This window comes from Amblyomma mixtum, chromosome 7 (genome assembly GCF_055824585.1).
Source record: "Amblyomma mixtum isolate Tamu chromosome 7, ASM5582458v1, whole genome shotgun sequence".
Lineage (NCBI taxonomy): Eukaryota > Metazoa > Arthropoda > Arachnida > Ixodida > Ixodidae > Amblyomma > Amblyomma mixtum.
In genome coordinates this window covers 102072641-102089086 of record NC_143018.1, presented here as the reverse complement: position 1 = coordinate 102089086, position 16446 = coordinate 102072641, and the positions used below count along the sequence as shown (strand labels likewise).

The 16446-nt window shown below is 45.8% G+C and overlaps 1 protein-coding gene across 5 annotated transcripts in view; it reads left to right on the top strand.

Moving 5' to 3' along the window:
• Positions 1 to 422: 422 nt before the first annotated feature.
• Positions 423 to 16446, top strand: part of LOC149337032 (uncharacterized) — a 121687-nt gene continuing 105663 nt past the window's right edge. For 2 of the 5 annotated variants that reach the window (XM_089553237.1, XM_089553242.1), the window contains exons 1-5: positions 424 to 776; positions 2812 to 3013; positions 6808 to 6951; positions 9883 to 9924; positions 11293 to 11355. In XM_089553237.1, the coding sequence (XP_089409363.1) occupies positions 6933 to 6951; positions 9883 to 9924; positions 11293 to 11355 (124 nt within the window). In that variant the 5' untranslated portion in view covers positions 424 to 776; positions 2812 to 3013; positions 6808 to 6932. Of the gene's footprint in view, positions 777 to 2811; positions 3014 to 6807; positions 6952 to 9882; positions 9925 to 11292; positions 11356 to 16446 lie in introns of all 5 variants that reach the window. The other 3 variants (XM_089553238.1, XM_089553239.1, XM_089553241.1) reach the window with 2 other exon arrangements.

Below are 16446 nucleotides of genomic sequence, written 5' to 3'. Positions count from 1 at the left end.
GTGCTCAGTTTTGGCCTTAAGAACGCGCCGTTCTGTTTATCGTCTAATGCGCAAGGTACAGCGCGGTCTAGGGGGCCTATGCTGTGCCGTATCTAGATGATGTGGCCGTCTTTTCCGAAGACTGTGACAAGCACTTGGTTCACCTGAGAAATGTGCTCCCTAACCTACAAAGCGCCGGTCTCACGGTAAAACCCGAAAAGTATCCTCCCCATGTGTGACCTGCGTCTCCCTGAGCCTGTGCGTGCTCGCAGACGCTGGAGACCCAAGAGCAAGAAATGGAGAGAGAAAGAGAGAGTGAAAGGGTGAGAGGAGAGTGCAGAAATCTCTCCAGCGACAAGTTTGGGCCAATCAGCTACCGGAACGCTCCTAAAGATAGCGTTCAAAAAGGCAGCGCTTCCTGATTGGACAAAATAGGCAGGAATGTGAGCTCGCGATTGGATTTAAGAGCTCCCGCCTCCTTTGTTCAGAGCATTCCCCATTTTGAAGTATCTTGGCAGGTAGCGTGTATTTCGCTGGTGCACGATGTAAATTTTTGAATATATTTTTCTCTAGTTTTTCTTTTAAACTCCACGTCTACTCGTCATTGCTACTGCCAGTTGGCGACTGCGGACCCGCGTCCCGACAATCACTGCGGAGCCGCTGCCCATCAACCACTGCGACCCGCGTCCCAACAACTGGATTGCAGCGTTGGCGTGGAAGTCAGCTTTCCGCAACGCCTAGCAGGAGATGTTAGTTGGAAGTGCTTCCACGTCGGAGGACCCTATGATCGCAGCTCTGTGAGTGACCGACCGTTCTTCTCTGCGGTGTTTTGCCGAGCTTTTGAATTTAACCTCAATGCTGGCAGGCTTTCTTTTTGGCAGTCTTCTAATTACTGATTGTTGTACGCATTGTTAAGAAGTGATAGGGTATCGGTCGATTGTCTTATCTCTCCGATTTACTTTTAGTTTTGAGAACTTCGGCCCTTGAGCCCAAAACCACACTCCCGAGAGTAAGCCACGGCATCGTTATTGCTTTTCAAATACCTATCTGTACTTCATATTTGCTCTGCTCCCATAACGCTGTATACTTCATTATCCCGACATTTCTTCCCCCTTTTTCCCTAAGAACTGTTCGTGGGTATTCTGTGTATATCGGTCCTTCGTTACCCCATACCCCGAGATATTTGTATACGGCCACTCAAGGTACCTCATGACATTGAATTGTAAGCCCTTGACCAACTCTATCTTTGAAAATCATCACACTTAACCGCGCAAAAACTGAAACCCAAAGCGTTTCCTTTGCCTTCGCAAGATGTAACCAAAGTTCGGAAATCTATTCATTGCAAAACAATCTCTCCTCAAAAGCTTTTGTTTTGTACGCACGCTGGAATGTTTTTCCGGTTAAAGGCGCTCGGTCTTAAAATTTATTATAGCACTGTGCTTGCCGGTTGATAACAAGGTCCTAAATCTGGATGGGGCGCACTGTCAAGTACATATATCTGCTAATGATGACGGAAGCATTAACAAAAATTAGGACAACGCTTAAGCTTCGCCTTCAATAGTGGAACGCGACAGCGTCTTGCAACGCTGCCAGGGAGACTACAGAACGCCAGTGCCCGTTAGGCGCGACGCCTTGCTCGTCGGTAAAGTGGTTTTTTGAGAAAAGAAAATGACGCAGTCTCTGTCTCGCATATCGCATTATGCGCACCTCCTTTCCTTAAAATGATCGGAGTGTAAAACATTGACGACGCCGACACCAATGAACACAATGAACACTGACAGCCTATGGCTTCAGCGCCGCGTTTCGGGCACAACCTTGTCAATGCCTGCAGCCCACATCTTTCTTTCTATAAGCAGCATTTAGGCGCCCACTGACCCAGGAAGCCATTATGCGCACTTCCTTTCCTTAAAATGATCGGAGTGTAAAACGTTCTCAACGCCAACGCCAATGAACACAGTGAACGCCGACGGCCTATGGCTTCAACGCTGCGTTTCTGGCACAGTGTTGTCAATACCTGCAGCACACATCTCTCATCACCCCGCGTACCTACAAACGCGATTCCGGCGTCCACAGGCCCTGGGAGCAAGTTATGCGCACTATGGCTTCAACGCCTATGGCTTCTGCGCCGCGTTTCTGGCACAACGTTGTAAATGCCAACGCACGCAGTGCCCATCTATCACTACCGCCACCCGCCGCGGTGGCTCAGTGGTTAAGGTAGGCACTCTTCTACTGCGCCAGAGTACCCGGGGTTGAACCCGAACGCGGCGGCCGCGTTTCGATGGAGGCGGAACGCAAAAGGCGCCCGTGTGATGTGCGATGTCAGCGCACGTAAAGATCCCGGGTGGTCTAATTTATTCCGGAAACGTCTACAGCACCTCATTCTCTCTTCTTTTACTCCCGCCCGTACTGCGCGGTTCAGGTGTGCGCCGAGATATGTGAAGCGAATACTGCACCATTTCCTTTCCTTAAAATCCAATTTACCAATTTTACCGCTATGTAGCTTAAAGCATGGTTGAGGTATCCACTATTCCAAGTGGGCACCAATGAACATTAAAATACGATGAAAGCGCTTTGCTTCGCAGCAGGGAAAAATGTGAAGAATCACTGTAGGAAAAGTGCTTTTTCGGAAGAGATTGAATGAGATCGTCGCTGTCCGAGAGAGGGTCAATTCTGGTATGAGCAGCTCGTGAGCACTAGACGGGAATTAAGCACGTCAGTATGAGTACGCGTTCAGACAAAGCAGAGTGCTGAGCACACACGTTAACCTTGTTGAAATCAAACTAGCATTTTCATGAACCTCGTCCTCATTTCATTCAATGCCGTCGAACGCAGAGTTGGCGCCACGCGTGAAGCGTGCTGCGTGCAACGAGCTCCACGAGAACCGCCGAGCCTCCTTCCAGAACCGTTCCAGCCGTCACTGGCTTCTTGCACGAGACCAGTCAAGCTTCGGTACGCACCAGTCTCCGAGACCGGGGTTCAACCTGTCAGCCTCCCAGGAACAACACCTCTGCGAGTGCTACCCGTTGGCTGTACAGTGAGTGGTTGCTGCTATCTTTGCGGAGCTCTACTGCGTCATTGGCTCCGGTTGAAAGCGCCTTCGGCAGGCCTATTTGGAAGGCACAGCATAGAGAACGATATTGGTCTATGGGCACAGTATTAAGGCAAAAGCCTTTAATGCCTCATGCTGCCGTTAGCAATCCGTGTCGGCAGCCGTGTCTGCGTCCGTGTCGGGAGCCGTGGCGACAGATGTGTCCGCGTTTTCACGGGTGTCCAGCGAGATATGTGACAGTTCCTGCGTAATTTCCTTTCCTCAAATGCAATTCTCAGTTTCTTCATTACAACCCCTCTTTCTCGTTCTTTCACTCCAACTTCCTCCCTTCCTATACGGTGCGGTTAAGGTGTCCACGGGGATGAATGAGAATTACAGCGCCATTTCCTTTCCTCAAAAAGCGTTACGTTCAAAGGGCAAGGCATCGCGCCGAACGCATAGTGGCGTTCCGTGGACTCCCTGGCAGGGCTACAACACGCTGTCGCGTTCCGCTCCTAAAGGCGAAGCTTAAGCAGTCAATTAGCGCCGAGTGATTAATCAGTAATTAGTCATTAATAGTAATTTGCCATTACTTCGTCATCAATTATGTGACATCATCCAGTGGTGACGTCACCAGTGTCACAAAGGCAAAGTGGTGCGGAAACCGCTTATGCACTTTAGACAGTCAAAGTGCCCCCTGAATTTTTTCACCCTGGCTCGAGTAAAGTCACTAGTGCCTCTCCATTGTTGTAGCATCTCAGTTATCTGGGAGGCGTGGCAGCTCACTTAATGTCTATAACAATTTCTTGCCGGTATTAACTCCAGTTGCTCTTCCATATCGCTATTTTTTTGTTGCTGGTGAACCGAGGCAACGCGCTTGCTTGCGTGACAAGGCTAGAATTTCTAGACGCCCAGCGCCACTTAATGGCCTTCCTGGCGTCCCTGCCCCGCCAAATCATCAGCCGCAATGGTATGCCCTCATTATTTTCGTACTGTGGGCCATGAGACACTGTATCAATGCGGTTCATTGGTGAACTTCGGAATTCTTCCTCCTAATATGATGCGGCTAAATAGTGGCTTCTACCTCCCTGTATCGCGACAATGGCATCCAGGCACCCTAGACGGGACCACTTTTGGCCAAATGCCTCTGACGCAGTGGCTAAGACGTATTCTGATAGCTTTCGCTGAGAGTCTGGAACTCTCTACGGGGCGGTCATTGCTGGACTCTGCTTAGCTAACATGGTCTGTAATCTACCGCAGCATAACCGCATCACGCGTCGCTTCTCATTAGTTCACGGCACTGCCCTCGGGCCCTTTGGAGCGTGCGTCCCACGCAGGTTTCGAGGACACCGAGCAGGTTGCCTGGTCGCTGCCGGACATTGAACATTCGTTGATGTAGATGGGTTCGCCTCTTACCATACGTAGGTCTCAAGGCTGTTAGCGGAGGCAGCAATAGTTCGCAGCTCACGCGAGTTTGTCGAATTGGCACACCAGTATACGCTGTCGTTGTGAGGTGTTGCAAAGTTCATCGGCATGCCCACTGCCGGAAAACGCACTAGGTGAGCGTCCCCTATTTGCGAAGTAGGCCTTGTCTCCCTCCTCTCCTTACCTTTTGTGATGTAGCAATACCCAGCGCATTTTTTGCTTTCTTGCATTCGCACGTACGTGCGTCCCTGAAGCCTGCTTTGCGCTCGGTTGGGGGCGAAACCTGGCAGCCATTCACGCAGAGTAAATTCCGTCATGGTGAAGGCTTTTAGGTGAAGTGCCTTTATGACAAAGGCCTTTAGGGTGACGACCTCCAAAAGGCCTTGATGGTGAAGGCATCGAGGTAACATGCCTTTGGATCAAATACCTTTAAAGCCCTTTAGGTGAATGAATGCATTCACTCACATTCACAGCATGTAATTCCCTTAAGAGAACAGGGTAAGCAAAAAATTCAAAGAATTTTAATTTTAAGATTCTTCAATTTCTGAAGAAAATTCTTCGCTACATCTATTGCAGTATCACAATTTCTCCTACGTTGTATATCTCGCTTTAAAGAATAGCTTTAAAAATTACAGAAGGAATATCCAGACGACCATTTTTGTATAGGCAATATCATAGCAGCACTTTAAAAAACAATTTCCTGATCGGAACTGATTGTTTCTTGATTCAGTTTGAGTAAAAAATAACTAGAAACAATCTTCAAGCTTGCAGTCTCTATCAAAGCATTTCAGTCCTTCATTGAAAACATCTGGGAGGAAGCTTCAAAAAAGAATGCATATTTAGTACCACAGGCACTCAAGACGTGTACAGTAGGCCGCCTTCATATATTCGACGGAGGTATCCTAGAAAAAGCCAAGATTCTATAGGCATCTAGACTAAATTAAGTTGCAGTACTCTCCGCCCACTGAAAGAAGTTGACCGACATCGTTTCGTCTAGTTGCTGATGAGCACAGCATGTAAAAATATAAGTAAAAACAGAACGACTGGTATTGAAACATATAAATTGAATAACGACTACAGAGCTCGTGCCTGTGGAATAAATCGGTCAGCGAATATTGGTATTGAAACACATGAATTGAATAGCGACTATGGAAGTCGTGCCTATCGAATAAATCTGTCAGCGAATGTTTCCAAAGCAGAAAACGGCGCTATAAAGTGGCCTTTTCTTAAGATCGCTTATCTCAAAAAGAGATTTTTTTGTTATTATCTTAAGTACAACAACAAGCTGCAGGTCAGCACTTCGGCTATAATGAACCAAAATTAGGCGTGTGCAGTTTGGTTTCGATGTTGTAGCCAGCAACATCTCCATAAGTAGCCTTGAATCTGGTACTGTACATAAAATTTTTTAAAGAATTTGTGCTTTCAATGTGCGATGTTTTGGTTCGGTCAAAAAAGCATAAACCTATGGTAAAAAGAACATAGGATCGGTCGGTGCTATTTTTATTCTTTTTTTGAAAAATGTGCACCAAAACATGCCTTAAAATGCACTGGATGGGCAAGCGTCACCCTGTCCCCTTGAGTGCCCACCGTAAGCTAGTGCTACTGCACAGTAATTTCGCGGATAACAAGGTTAAACCGTCTATATTTCTCCTACTATATGAATGTGTTATAGCTGCCATCAGTAAGCTGCCCGAAAAGGATAGAGGCCGGTAACTCTCGTTACCTGTCCTAAAGATCCTTGAAGAGCATTTCTCATGCACTTCACGGAATTATTAGCGCCAGTGAATAAGAAAACCGTTGTGGTTTCCTACTTAGCGTTGAGGTCTAATCCCGGCACCAGGAAAATTCATGACACCCACTTGCTGCGTGATAACAACGCATGTTTCACTACGTAGTCGTTCTTCGTCAGCGGGCTCCAATCTCGGTAGCAGTGAAATTCTAGGGAAGCCCACATGCAGCGTGATTCCTGCTCATGCTGGAGAATCTATCGGGTGTCATGTACCGTCTCGAATCCTGGTAGCAGCGAAATTCAAAAAAGGCCCACGTGTAGTGCGGTCCCAGCGCGCTTTCGAGTAGGTACTGGTTCTTCGTTAACGGGCTCAAATGACGGCATCAGTGAAATTTAAAGTATGCCCACGTGCAGTGCAATAACAGTGCATGCTGGAGAATCTATTGGGTTGTTTGGTCACGTATGGAAACGCCTGGGCGCACGCTGCACAGCCGTCGCAGACGCTGACTTGCCTGATTGAGGGCAGTGGGTGTAGGTCCTGATAGGGCAAAAAGCAGACTTGTCTCTGCTGATCACGCTGAAGATCTAAGGATATGGGTGACGGACCTGACATATAACGATCTTGCCTTCGTTTCCTTACTTCCAGCATACCTGGGCCGCCCAACATCTCGTCGTGAAACGACCCCGGACTGGACTGCTCCCTGACTGAGCCTACCGCATTCTTAACAGCCAGCGACCTTGACCTATACCCGACTTCGACCTTGATTCAACATGACTGATAAAAACACAAGTACGTTGACTTCAACACAACCCTGCCAATACCGCAGATGCGTGCAGTAATGTTCACATGCTTGACAGGATGAAAATATGCAAGGGCTAGAAATGTTAACGAAGTATATTGTGGTGCCACGGACATAGTATGGACTACGCTTTGGTGTCCCATCTCTCTATTTGGCAGTGCGAAACCGGAAAAAGAACGGTTCGCAGCTTTTGTTCGGCAACCGCAATTAAATTTCTTGGATAATAGCACAATGCTTTGAGCAGCCATACATTCTATAAAAATCTGTTCAGAATTCAATGTTCGCACAACAATCATGTGCATAATTTAACTTGGCAGAAATAAAACTCTCTCAAGAACAAACTGCCACAGCTATTAGGTGCTGCATATAACAAGAGAAGTGTATTTAAAATTGAGTACCAGAAGCTCTCACTACGTATGCCACTTGGTTTATATGAGCCGGTTTTCCTTGACAACTGGCAAGACTCCTGATCGAAGCAGGGTCGATGTCCTTTCAGTAATTTCTGAACTGTACCAATTGATAATCAGCCTAGCTAGTTCTTAGTCCTTCCCATTGCAAATTCAGGGCATACTGTCTCTGTGGGGTCTGTCTGAATTTTTCTTATCTTTTCTGGCGCCAAGCTGGTCTATTGAGCCATGAAACTCTTCTGTCGGTCATATTGCCACCTCCAGTCTATGTGCATATATAGTTGTTCTGGACAGGACAATCGTTAAAATTCTTAAACACAAGATGACTCTAATGAAAACCTGCATTGTAACCAGTTCTTTACTGCAAGCCTAGGGTCTTGTGTCCGCCGTTGTCCGAATAAGCTCCTCACTTTCCATGCCTTGAGCCTGTGCTTCGTGTCATCATTCCACGCTATTGCCCTGACATCTATACCAGCACCTTGGGCTGAGTTATTCCATCGTAATAATGGACATTCATGTGCCTGCCTGTCGGGTGGTATGAGGCTTTTATGGGGCGATGTCACAGTATTTCATCAGCACTTTAAGGTAAATATTTTACTGCCCTATGGAATATTGTTCTTGTTAACGTATGTATATAAAACTACGTTTTTATTAGGGTGAAATAGAGGGTGCATTTCCAAATTCAGAAGAATAGTATATAAAAGAGCTTAGACATGTGCATGCTAAATTCATATATGGGCCAGCCAATATTTTCAATTCGCCTTCGAGAAACTTGGTATGGGGTTTTTATTGTGGTATTTTAATTTTACAGGCATGCTTCTAGTGGACCATATCCGATCCACGGATGCATGCTGGCATGCTATATTAAACAACTTGACATGCTATATTAAACGTCTAATGCTGCTGCTATGAGACCCTTCTTTTGGTAACCACAGTGTTCACGCATTACGGCTATGTCTCCTGGCGATCGTATGCTTTTTTTTGTTTCATTACGGTACGAACTTACGTGCAGCCTGTTCGCTTGCCACGAAGTTCTTTTTACAGGTAACTGCAGTGCAGATGTTTCGCTGCCTGTAGCTGCTTTCTTGTGGTATTCTAACCTTAGGGAGGTCGTTGTCACAAGAGCACAGCTGAGCTTTCGGCTAGCAGAAAAATCACGCGCAATTCTGGACTACAAACTCCTGCATTGTAGGATAGCACAAGACTTGCGCTTTATTACTGACATTCCTCTGCTGCCCTCTGCCATCGTTAAAATTATTGTTTATTTTTCTCAAAGCTTCTCTAATGAGTTTTAGCGGGAATAATTGCTGAATTTCCATGCTCAGAGATCTCAGAAAGCAGTTTCTTTTATTAACTGAGATGTCAAATCTTATGCTTTTGGGGACACTTATGTGTATCATAACCAAACCTAGGCGCTGGTGGCGCTGGTTAACACACTCTAGGTTCGATTATACTACGCATTAATACTTCCAAAAGCAGGAGATTGGCCAGCTGTCGCCATATTGCAGTTGGTAGAGCACTAGACGCGAAATTAGGAGATCATAGGTTCGAATCCAACTGGTGGGGTGTGGTTGTTCTTCTTCAGATTTTGTTATTCACCAGCTTTTTTATTCACTCACGGATGAAAGCAACACAGTTAAGACATCCCTTATGCTTGTTAGTTTAAGTCAACGTATGTCAACGACCACCTTTTTCAGTTCCCTTGTCAGCTCACGTCAGCTCAGTTACTGTGTTGCGTAAGGATTGTATTTATTAAATATTGCCACCTGGTTTGCCTTTGTATGCTTCAAATCGCGGATGGATCAGATTGCGTAGTGTACACGGCACTGATCAAACAAGGAGATTTTTCTTCAGAAACTGCAAGTTTTTTTAACGTGCATATCAACAAATCAGTTCATGTGGGAGTTGCCGGTAATATAGTTCAAGTGTTTCTCAAAATCTTAAGTTTTTATAACTATGCAACAACTCTTAATTGAAGGCTAGTTTGTAGTGCACTTGTAGCTATTATCCGTTTGTGCCGACCCACCGTGGTTCTTTGCACGTCAGTCTCATTATATAACCTATTTTCTTTGATTCATATGCGACGTCGGATCTGCGCGCCCATCGCAGACCCCTGCAGGGACGTGAATGCACGATTACAGCTTGTGAAATCTACGTACAATGCAATAGTTTGTTGTTGATCATGCCGTGCTCAACGCAGTTATTAGCGAGCCTGAAATGAGAGCGCTGACAGAGAGCAGGCGTATTCTAGACGTTTTATCCGTGCTTCTACACTAGTGACTCCTAATCTCTGTTGAATGCAACCGTACAATAGGACTTACAACAAATCGTTAATAGTGCGAGTTACTGGTTATAAACGACATGTTTTCCGAAATGGTCTTGTAGAAGTATGCAACTACTCTTGATTCACGACTAGTTTACAGGTCACTTGTCGCTAATATCCAGTGGTAGCGACACGCTTGGGTTTCTTTGCATGCCAGTCTCATTATAATAAACCTGCTTTCTTTAATTCAGCTGCGGTGCCCGGATCGACCAGCGCAGCGCCAACCGCTGACGGTACGTGCATGAATGACCATAGCTTCCGAAATCTCTACGTAAAATGCAATAGTTTGTGATACATCATGCCGTGCTCAACGCAGTTATCAACAAGGCTGAAATATGAGCGCTGGCAGAGAGCAGGCTTGTTCTAGATGTTTAATCCGTGGGCCTACCGAAGTGACACCTAATCTATATTTGATGTGACTACAGTTCCACTTGATGCTGTAGCTTCTAAAGCTGATAAATTGAAATCCTGTAACAAATTCATGGCCACTGATACCTTGACTCAACTCCTCACAAATCTGACATTTTTAATTTCACCCCTACTGCAAGAGCTGACTGAGGGTAGTCGTATACTTTGGTGTGGAAGTGGTGTGCGTGAGTAGGTTTCACGAGCATGCGCAGCAAGAAAGCAGGTAGTATTTGCAGACAAAAATGCAGTTACTTATAACGTCTTATCCAGGAACGTCCCCTCACTCCTGGGAAGCACAACTGGAGTTTTCTTTTTTTTTTAAGCATGGCTTCAAATTTCCCCTGCAATGAATGCATCAGCATCCCTTCAGTTGTGCTTTGCAGCTCTTGCATAAAATTTCTGCGAGATTCAGAGATACGTTTTGCAGGCCGCGCAATACTTTGGAACATTAGAGCCTTGCTTCGTCGATAATGAAAGCTGCCGCTCCCTTGCTTGGTCGTTTACACAGCCTCTAGTCTCTCCTACGTACGTTTTCTCACAGGTTAGTTGTACCTGATAGACACTGGCAGCTCACTTCACAGAGGGTGTTGGGAGCTTTTTCTCATCACTTTTTTTTTGTTGTCCTCGTATTAAATGAGGGCATAGTTTCGCCACTTCGAGCGGCGTTCGAGGCGCCATAGCAACTTTCCACTTGCCTGCAATCTACTTCAGTTTGTGTGACACCTGCAGTGAATCTGGCATAACCACCAGTTTTACTTGAGTTCAAGCCCCTTGCCACACTTTGCAGTAGTGTTTCAAAATCACTCCCTCCACAATCGCACAAGAGAAGCCGACATAGATGAGGCTGCACTGAGATCTGTTACCTTATTATTCAGTGCACTTGAAAATCGTTGAAGGCGCAATTGGCGCTCTGAGCCTAACCTCCCCCCTCCTGAACATTTGTCCACAATATTACAGGAAGGCTTCATTGTCCACGTATGCTGGCTTGTCCCTTCTAGCTTGTCCTCTGCGGACAGGTGGCTGAAACTGCAGTATCACAGATGTCAGAGCGACAAAGGGGTGCAACCAAAGTGAAACCGCTGGCGATGGCCTATGTGCATAAATTATAAATAGCAGTGGTAAGCGCTGCGCTAAAGATTGTCTAGCGCTTTCAGATTGTTGTGTTCGAATTTTTTCGCTTAACGTTTTTCCAGTGCTGCCTTCTGTCGCGCCCTCATCTACCAACATTTCCGCAGCGAGTGCGCTCCCCGAAACTGGTACGCATTATATACCACTCTGTACCGTTAATAAAGCTGTAAAGTTATCAGAATATACATATCTTTCACCTACTTACAAAGTTGCACACCGGTTAAAACATACAGCATTGACATCGCGCAGCGCGAGTATCTTGACCTGTTCTTCTAAATCCATATCCGTTAGACGTCCTGCATAGGTTCTGAAAAAGACACGGTGCCTGAAACTGTTGTCCATATAAACAGCATATGTTGCGAAGTTTCCTAATTGTAATGACATCAATTAATTACAGCGGGACATAACAGGGGCTTCAACAGCTTGTATTGATAAACACCTCCCGCCACAGAAGAGAATGCGTCGACGTCGGCACTGTTGAAAGTGAGCGCCAAATGTACAAAAGTCTCCTGATAAGCAGCTTAGGTGGGAGAGGTAAAAGGTAGATGAGCCACCTAGGTCACGTGACCTTATGACGCCATCACATCCAGCTTACAGGATTGTGTGCAAGCCGCCTATCGTGACCGGTGGCAGTTAAATTACTGACTGGGAAGCAGCAACATGGGTCTCTCAAGCCTCATTGATGGCTGTGCTTGAAGCAGGCACTTGCCGGGGTAGGTGCGCCTGGTTTAACTGCTTTCCCACTGCGCCAGGATAGGTATGATGACTCAGCAACCTGTGACAGAAGAGACCTGTTTATTTGTTTATCGGGGTTTAGCGTCCCAAAGTGACCCAGGCTATGGCAGACGCTGTAGTGAAGGGCTCAGGAAATTTTGACCACCTGGGGTTCTTCAACGTACACTGAGATCGCAGAGCACATGAACACCAATTCTGCACATATGGGAATCACCCTAATAAAGGTATTGCTTCATACTGTTAAGGCGGAAAGTATTCTCTCCAGCTTTCCACCAAAGGTAGCCAGCTGTCGTTGCTTCACTGTAACCATTTCCGCATAATTCACATAATGTCAGCAGCTTCACTATGATGCCTTTCAAAAAGGTAATCAATCTTGCTAAAAGCACGCAGAGAATACAAAAACAGGTTTAAAACTAAAGCAAGCAGTATAAATTGCACAACCGGGTGGGGGTGGTTTATGTTACAGAGCAGCATATGAGCTGTGAGAGACGCCGTATATAGGGCTCTGGGATCGTTCGATAGGTTTTGACACCACTAAAGAACAACCTGTGATGTGCTGACATCTTGCAGTGCGCGGATGTTCTTTTCGCCTCTGGCAGTTGTGGTGGGTCTAGTCACAACCCTCCCAAATAGATTATGCGTAAGATTATAATTAGCTGCCACTTAGCAATTTTCGATAAGCCCAACCATCAGAACACGGCAAGCAAGGAAACTGCATACAAGGGATGTAGCGCCGAAACAGACAACACACAGCAAAATAGACGGGACCGGCGCATCTATCTTGCTGTGTGTTTGTTTTGGCGCTACATCCCTTGTCTGGAAACATGCACCAACTAGCCCCCCAACAAGTATTACTCAAGGAAACTGCAGTTCACATTTGGTAGCGAGTTGCTGGAAGTGGTAAGGAAGAATATCTAGTCAGGTAGTAGCCGCTGATCCGCATCATGAGAGGGAAAGAACTAGAACAATAAGAATGGGTTGAAGTGCATATGGCATGTTCTCTCAGATAACAATGACATTTTACTAATCTCCTTCAATAGAAAAGTATACAACACTTGCATTTTTCCAGTACTCGCAGCGCGCATTAGAATGGATTCCAAGAGAAGGGCGGCAAAAAATATGGCGGGTGGTTGAGACTGAGCATTTTGATGAGATATGGTGGCCGCAGCTGGCAAAGGATGGCTTTAAGTGGAGATACATGGCAGAGGCCTTTGCTGTGAGCATCGTCATGCTGACGATGATAGTGATAATGATCGTCATGCAGCCAATTTTAAGTAAGTGCGCTAACTATCCAATTACAATTGACACTAATTTGAATGGTACAGTGTCGAGCCGAATGAATCAATTTCGTTGGTAGAAGGCTAACTGAATTAGGTTTGGTTTATTGGGGTTTAACGCCGCAATGGGACTCAGGCTATGGGGACATCCTAGTGGAGGGCTCCAGAAATTTCGATCCCCTGGGGCTCCATCACGTGCACTGACATCGCACAGTACAGGGGCCTCTAGAATTTCGCCTCCATAAAAATTCGGCCGCTGCGGCCGGGATCTAACCAGCTTCTTCCGGGTCAGCAGCCGGGCGCCGTAACCACTGAGCTACTCCGGCGGGCTCGGCACTTAATTAGCACAATGAGAAAACTCCGAAGGCAATAACCCTCATTGAAAAAATAATAGCTCTTCAATCTACGACGACAAAATTAATCATCTTTTTAGAGCCGCCTTGAAAGTTTCAATTTGCTGGAATAGAATAAACCACTAATGGCACTTCCGAGGAGCACATAAAACTTCGCTGAGCAATCCCGACGGCTCCTATCAGCGCAAAACCTTTTCTTTAGCTGCGTATGGCGATTGTTTAAGCTCCCTAGGATTGCTTGTCAAGTTGGATGAACATAAGGAAGCCTATTGTATGGTCAGGAAGCTGACTCTGCCATTTGATACCATGAAATAATGTTCAGCTCAAAAGCATGTGATCACTGAATTAGAAAATAATCAGATCCCAATAAAGCGGCGCCTCTCACTGCCCATGTTTTTCCTTATGACGTAAAAGTGTGTAATATGTTTGTGCCTTACGATATGGGACACCTATGGTTAGCAGAGAAAAGTCAGTTTCTCAGTGCCGTTTATTGTATTACCCAGCCCTCTTTCACAAATAGGGAATTGTGAGATGAGCTAATTTGGTAAGGATATTCTGGATCACATATCTGAACCTGGCAGGTACACTACATACTAAGGAGAGTCTGAGTGCCAGAGCACGTTCACGTTTCTGTTAGTGCCACGCCGCATCGGTCGAAGTGAGACTCCTTTCAACCTGCTGGTGGATATTCCCTGCATAATCAGCCTGTATGCAATGGAGCCAATGATAGCAACCTGTCGTAATGCATGCCCGTGGAAAGCAAGAGCTCAGTGTCTGTGGCCACAGGTTTGTGCACCAGGAGCAGAAAAAATGCATCCCGGTTTGTGTCAGTAATATCTAAAGCCTTGCTCTTTCTGTGCCCAGAGTAGTTTCGTACCTACTTCTGAAGCCACATCGCGAGCATTTGCTGATCTCCGCTAAGAAAATCTGGAGTCTGGTCCCGCCCAATGCCACACCGCTTTTGTCTCCCACACCTAAGGGAGTACCAGACACTTCTGTTTATTGCTAGTTCTTATTTTTGCTTAATAATAATCGAAAATGTAGCTTGAATTGTCAGTGTTAAAGCGGGCTAAAACTAAGCCTTATGCAAATACCTTCCTTCCTTGCAGCAAAGGCGCCAACCTCCGGGCGGCTGACACCACAGGTCGGTACTTCAAATCTATTGCCCTCCCTGGTAAAGGCACTGTAATGGAGCTAAAATCCACGTCCTTAATGCTGCACACAGGACTGAAGAGCAAAATTGGCCAAGACACAGGCGGCCGTGCATGTGGTCTGTCAGTTATGAACCTGTTTTAGGCGGTCTTCAAAGTTATAGTCCTTTAGCTTTGAAGTTCAATGAGGCTTTCGAAATATACACGCTGCGAACGGAAGCCATTCGATTGATCTGTCTTGTTTCCTACGTGCTAACAATAGCCGTTCGCGAATGTGTTTAATTAGCAGCAAATGTAGTAGGAGCCACGCTACTTGGCGGAGAACACATGCAACCCCCAGCTGCTGTCTTAAAACAAAGCGACGCAGTCAGTAATTATTCAGTGTGCAATAAATGCAAGAAACTTTCCGACCAGAGTCCACCGAGTATACGCACCTTGTTTAGAGGTGTGCGGTTTTCTTTGCCCAAACGATGGTCACCAGTGTTAGATACCCGCAGTCCACGCATTATAGTACACTGCATTTTTTATGCTCTTTCGCTACTGAGGCCTTACAGAGAAACCCTAAATGCAAAATAGTAGTACTGCATTGTGTAGCAACGGTTCGGGTAATTCGTTCTTCTGAGCATATCCAGCTTTATTCGCTAAGGCCTGCACTTATCATTCCATCGCTAAATTATTGAAGGTTCTGACAAAATATGATTGTAATTCAATGTTACAAAAGCGACTTGAGCGAAGTCGGTGAGCAACTACTAACAATGGCATCTATATAGCCGGAATCCTGGGCAATATTCACAGAAGAGACAATGGCAGATGTCGAATGCTACTGCTACCCCAAAATATTCATCTGGGCTTAACACTTTAAGGCGCCATTTATAATCGGGTGTCAGAATATCTTTTCAGTTATGCATTAAATCCAGGCCTCAAGAACGCCAGTCAAATTAGAAACTGCAATATTCAAATACTAGTAATTCCAAAATCACCGTGCCAGCAGCCGTCATAATTTTTTTCGGCGAATCATATGCCTCCACAATTTCGAAAAAGTGACATTAGTGCCAGGAACAAACATAGTCAATGAAATGGCGTAAGTTGTGGAAATCATGTTTTGAAAAATATTTTCTGCATTCGCTAGTTGACAAACTGCCTGTTTCCAAAATTGCGGCTGTAACCATTGATGGAGCACACCCTTGAAAAAGCCGCCAATTCGTAATGTACACTTGTCTTCCAGGGTCCTTAAATCATCGATGTGGATGTGGGCTCCAAGCCGTATGTGCACTCTAGTGGCTTCATAGACTGCCATGTATTGAAGAAATGAATCTCGCGGTAATTTTTCTGCTTTATTTTTTTTGTTGTGTAGTCATCAGTCACTGATTGCTCTTCAGAACAAGCTTGACCGATGCGTGCACAGCGGCGGCTGTGCAGGGTATACAAATTTTGGTTAGGACAAGAAGTTTGGACAATGCAATTAGATGCTGAGGTAGACGTAAATAAAATCCCTTCCTGTAGCTCTGTTGCTATCGCATTCCGCACCTTAGGTCAGTGATGGTTTACAATATTTAGTGGTGATTTCCGAGTTGTTGTCGAGCCAAAAGAGTACTGTACTGCGGGTAACAGTGTGGCTTTGGTTGCGGGATTTCCTCTTCGAACGTGATTACTTTCTTGCAGGACCTGCTGCGGTTGCCTCTGCTGAGGTGGAGCATTCTATC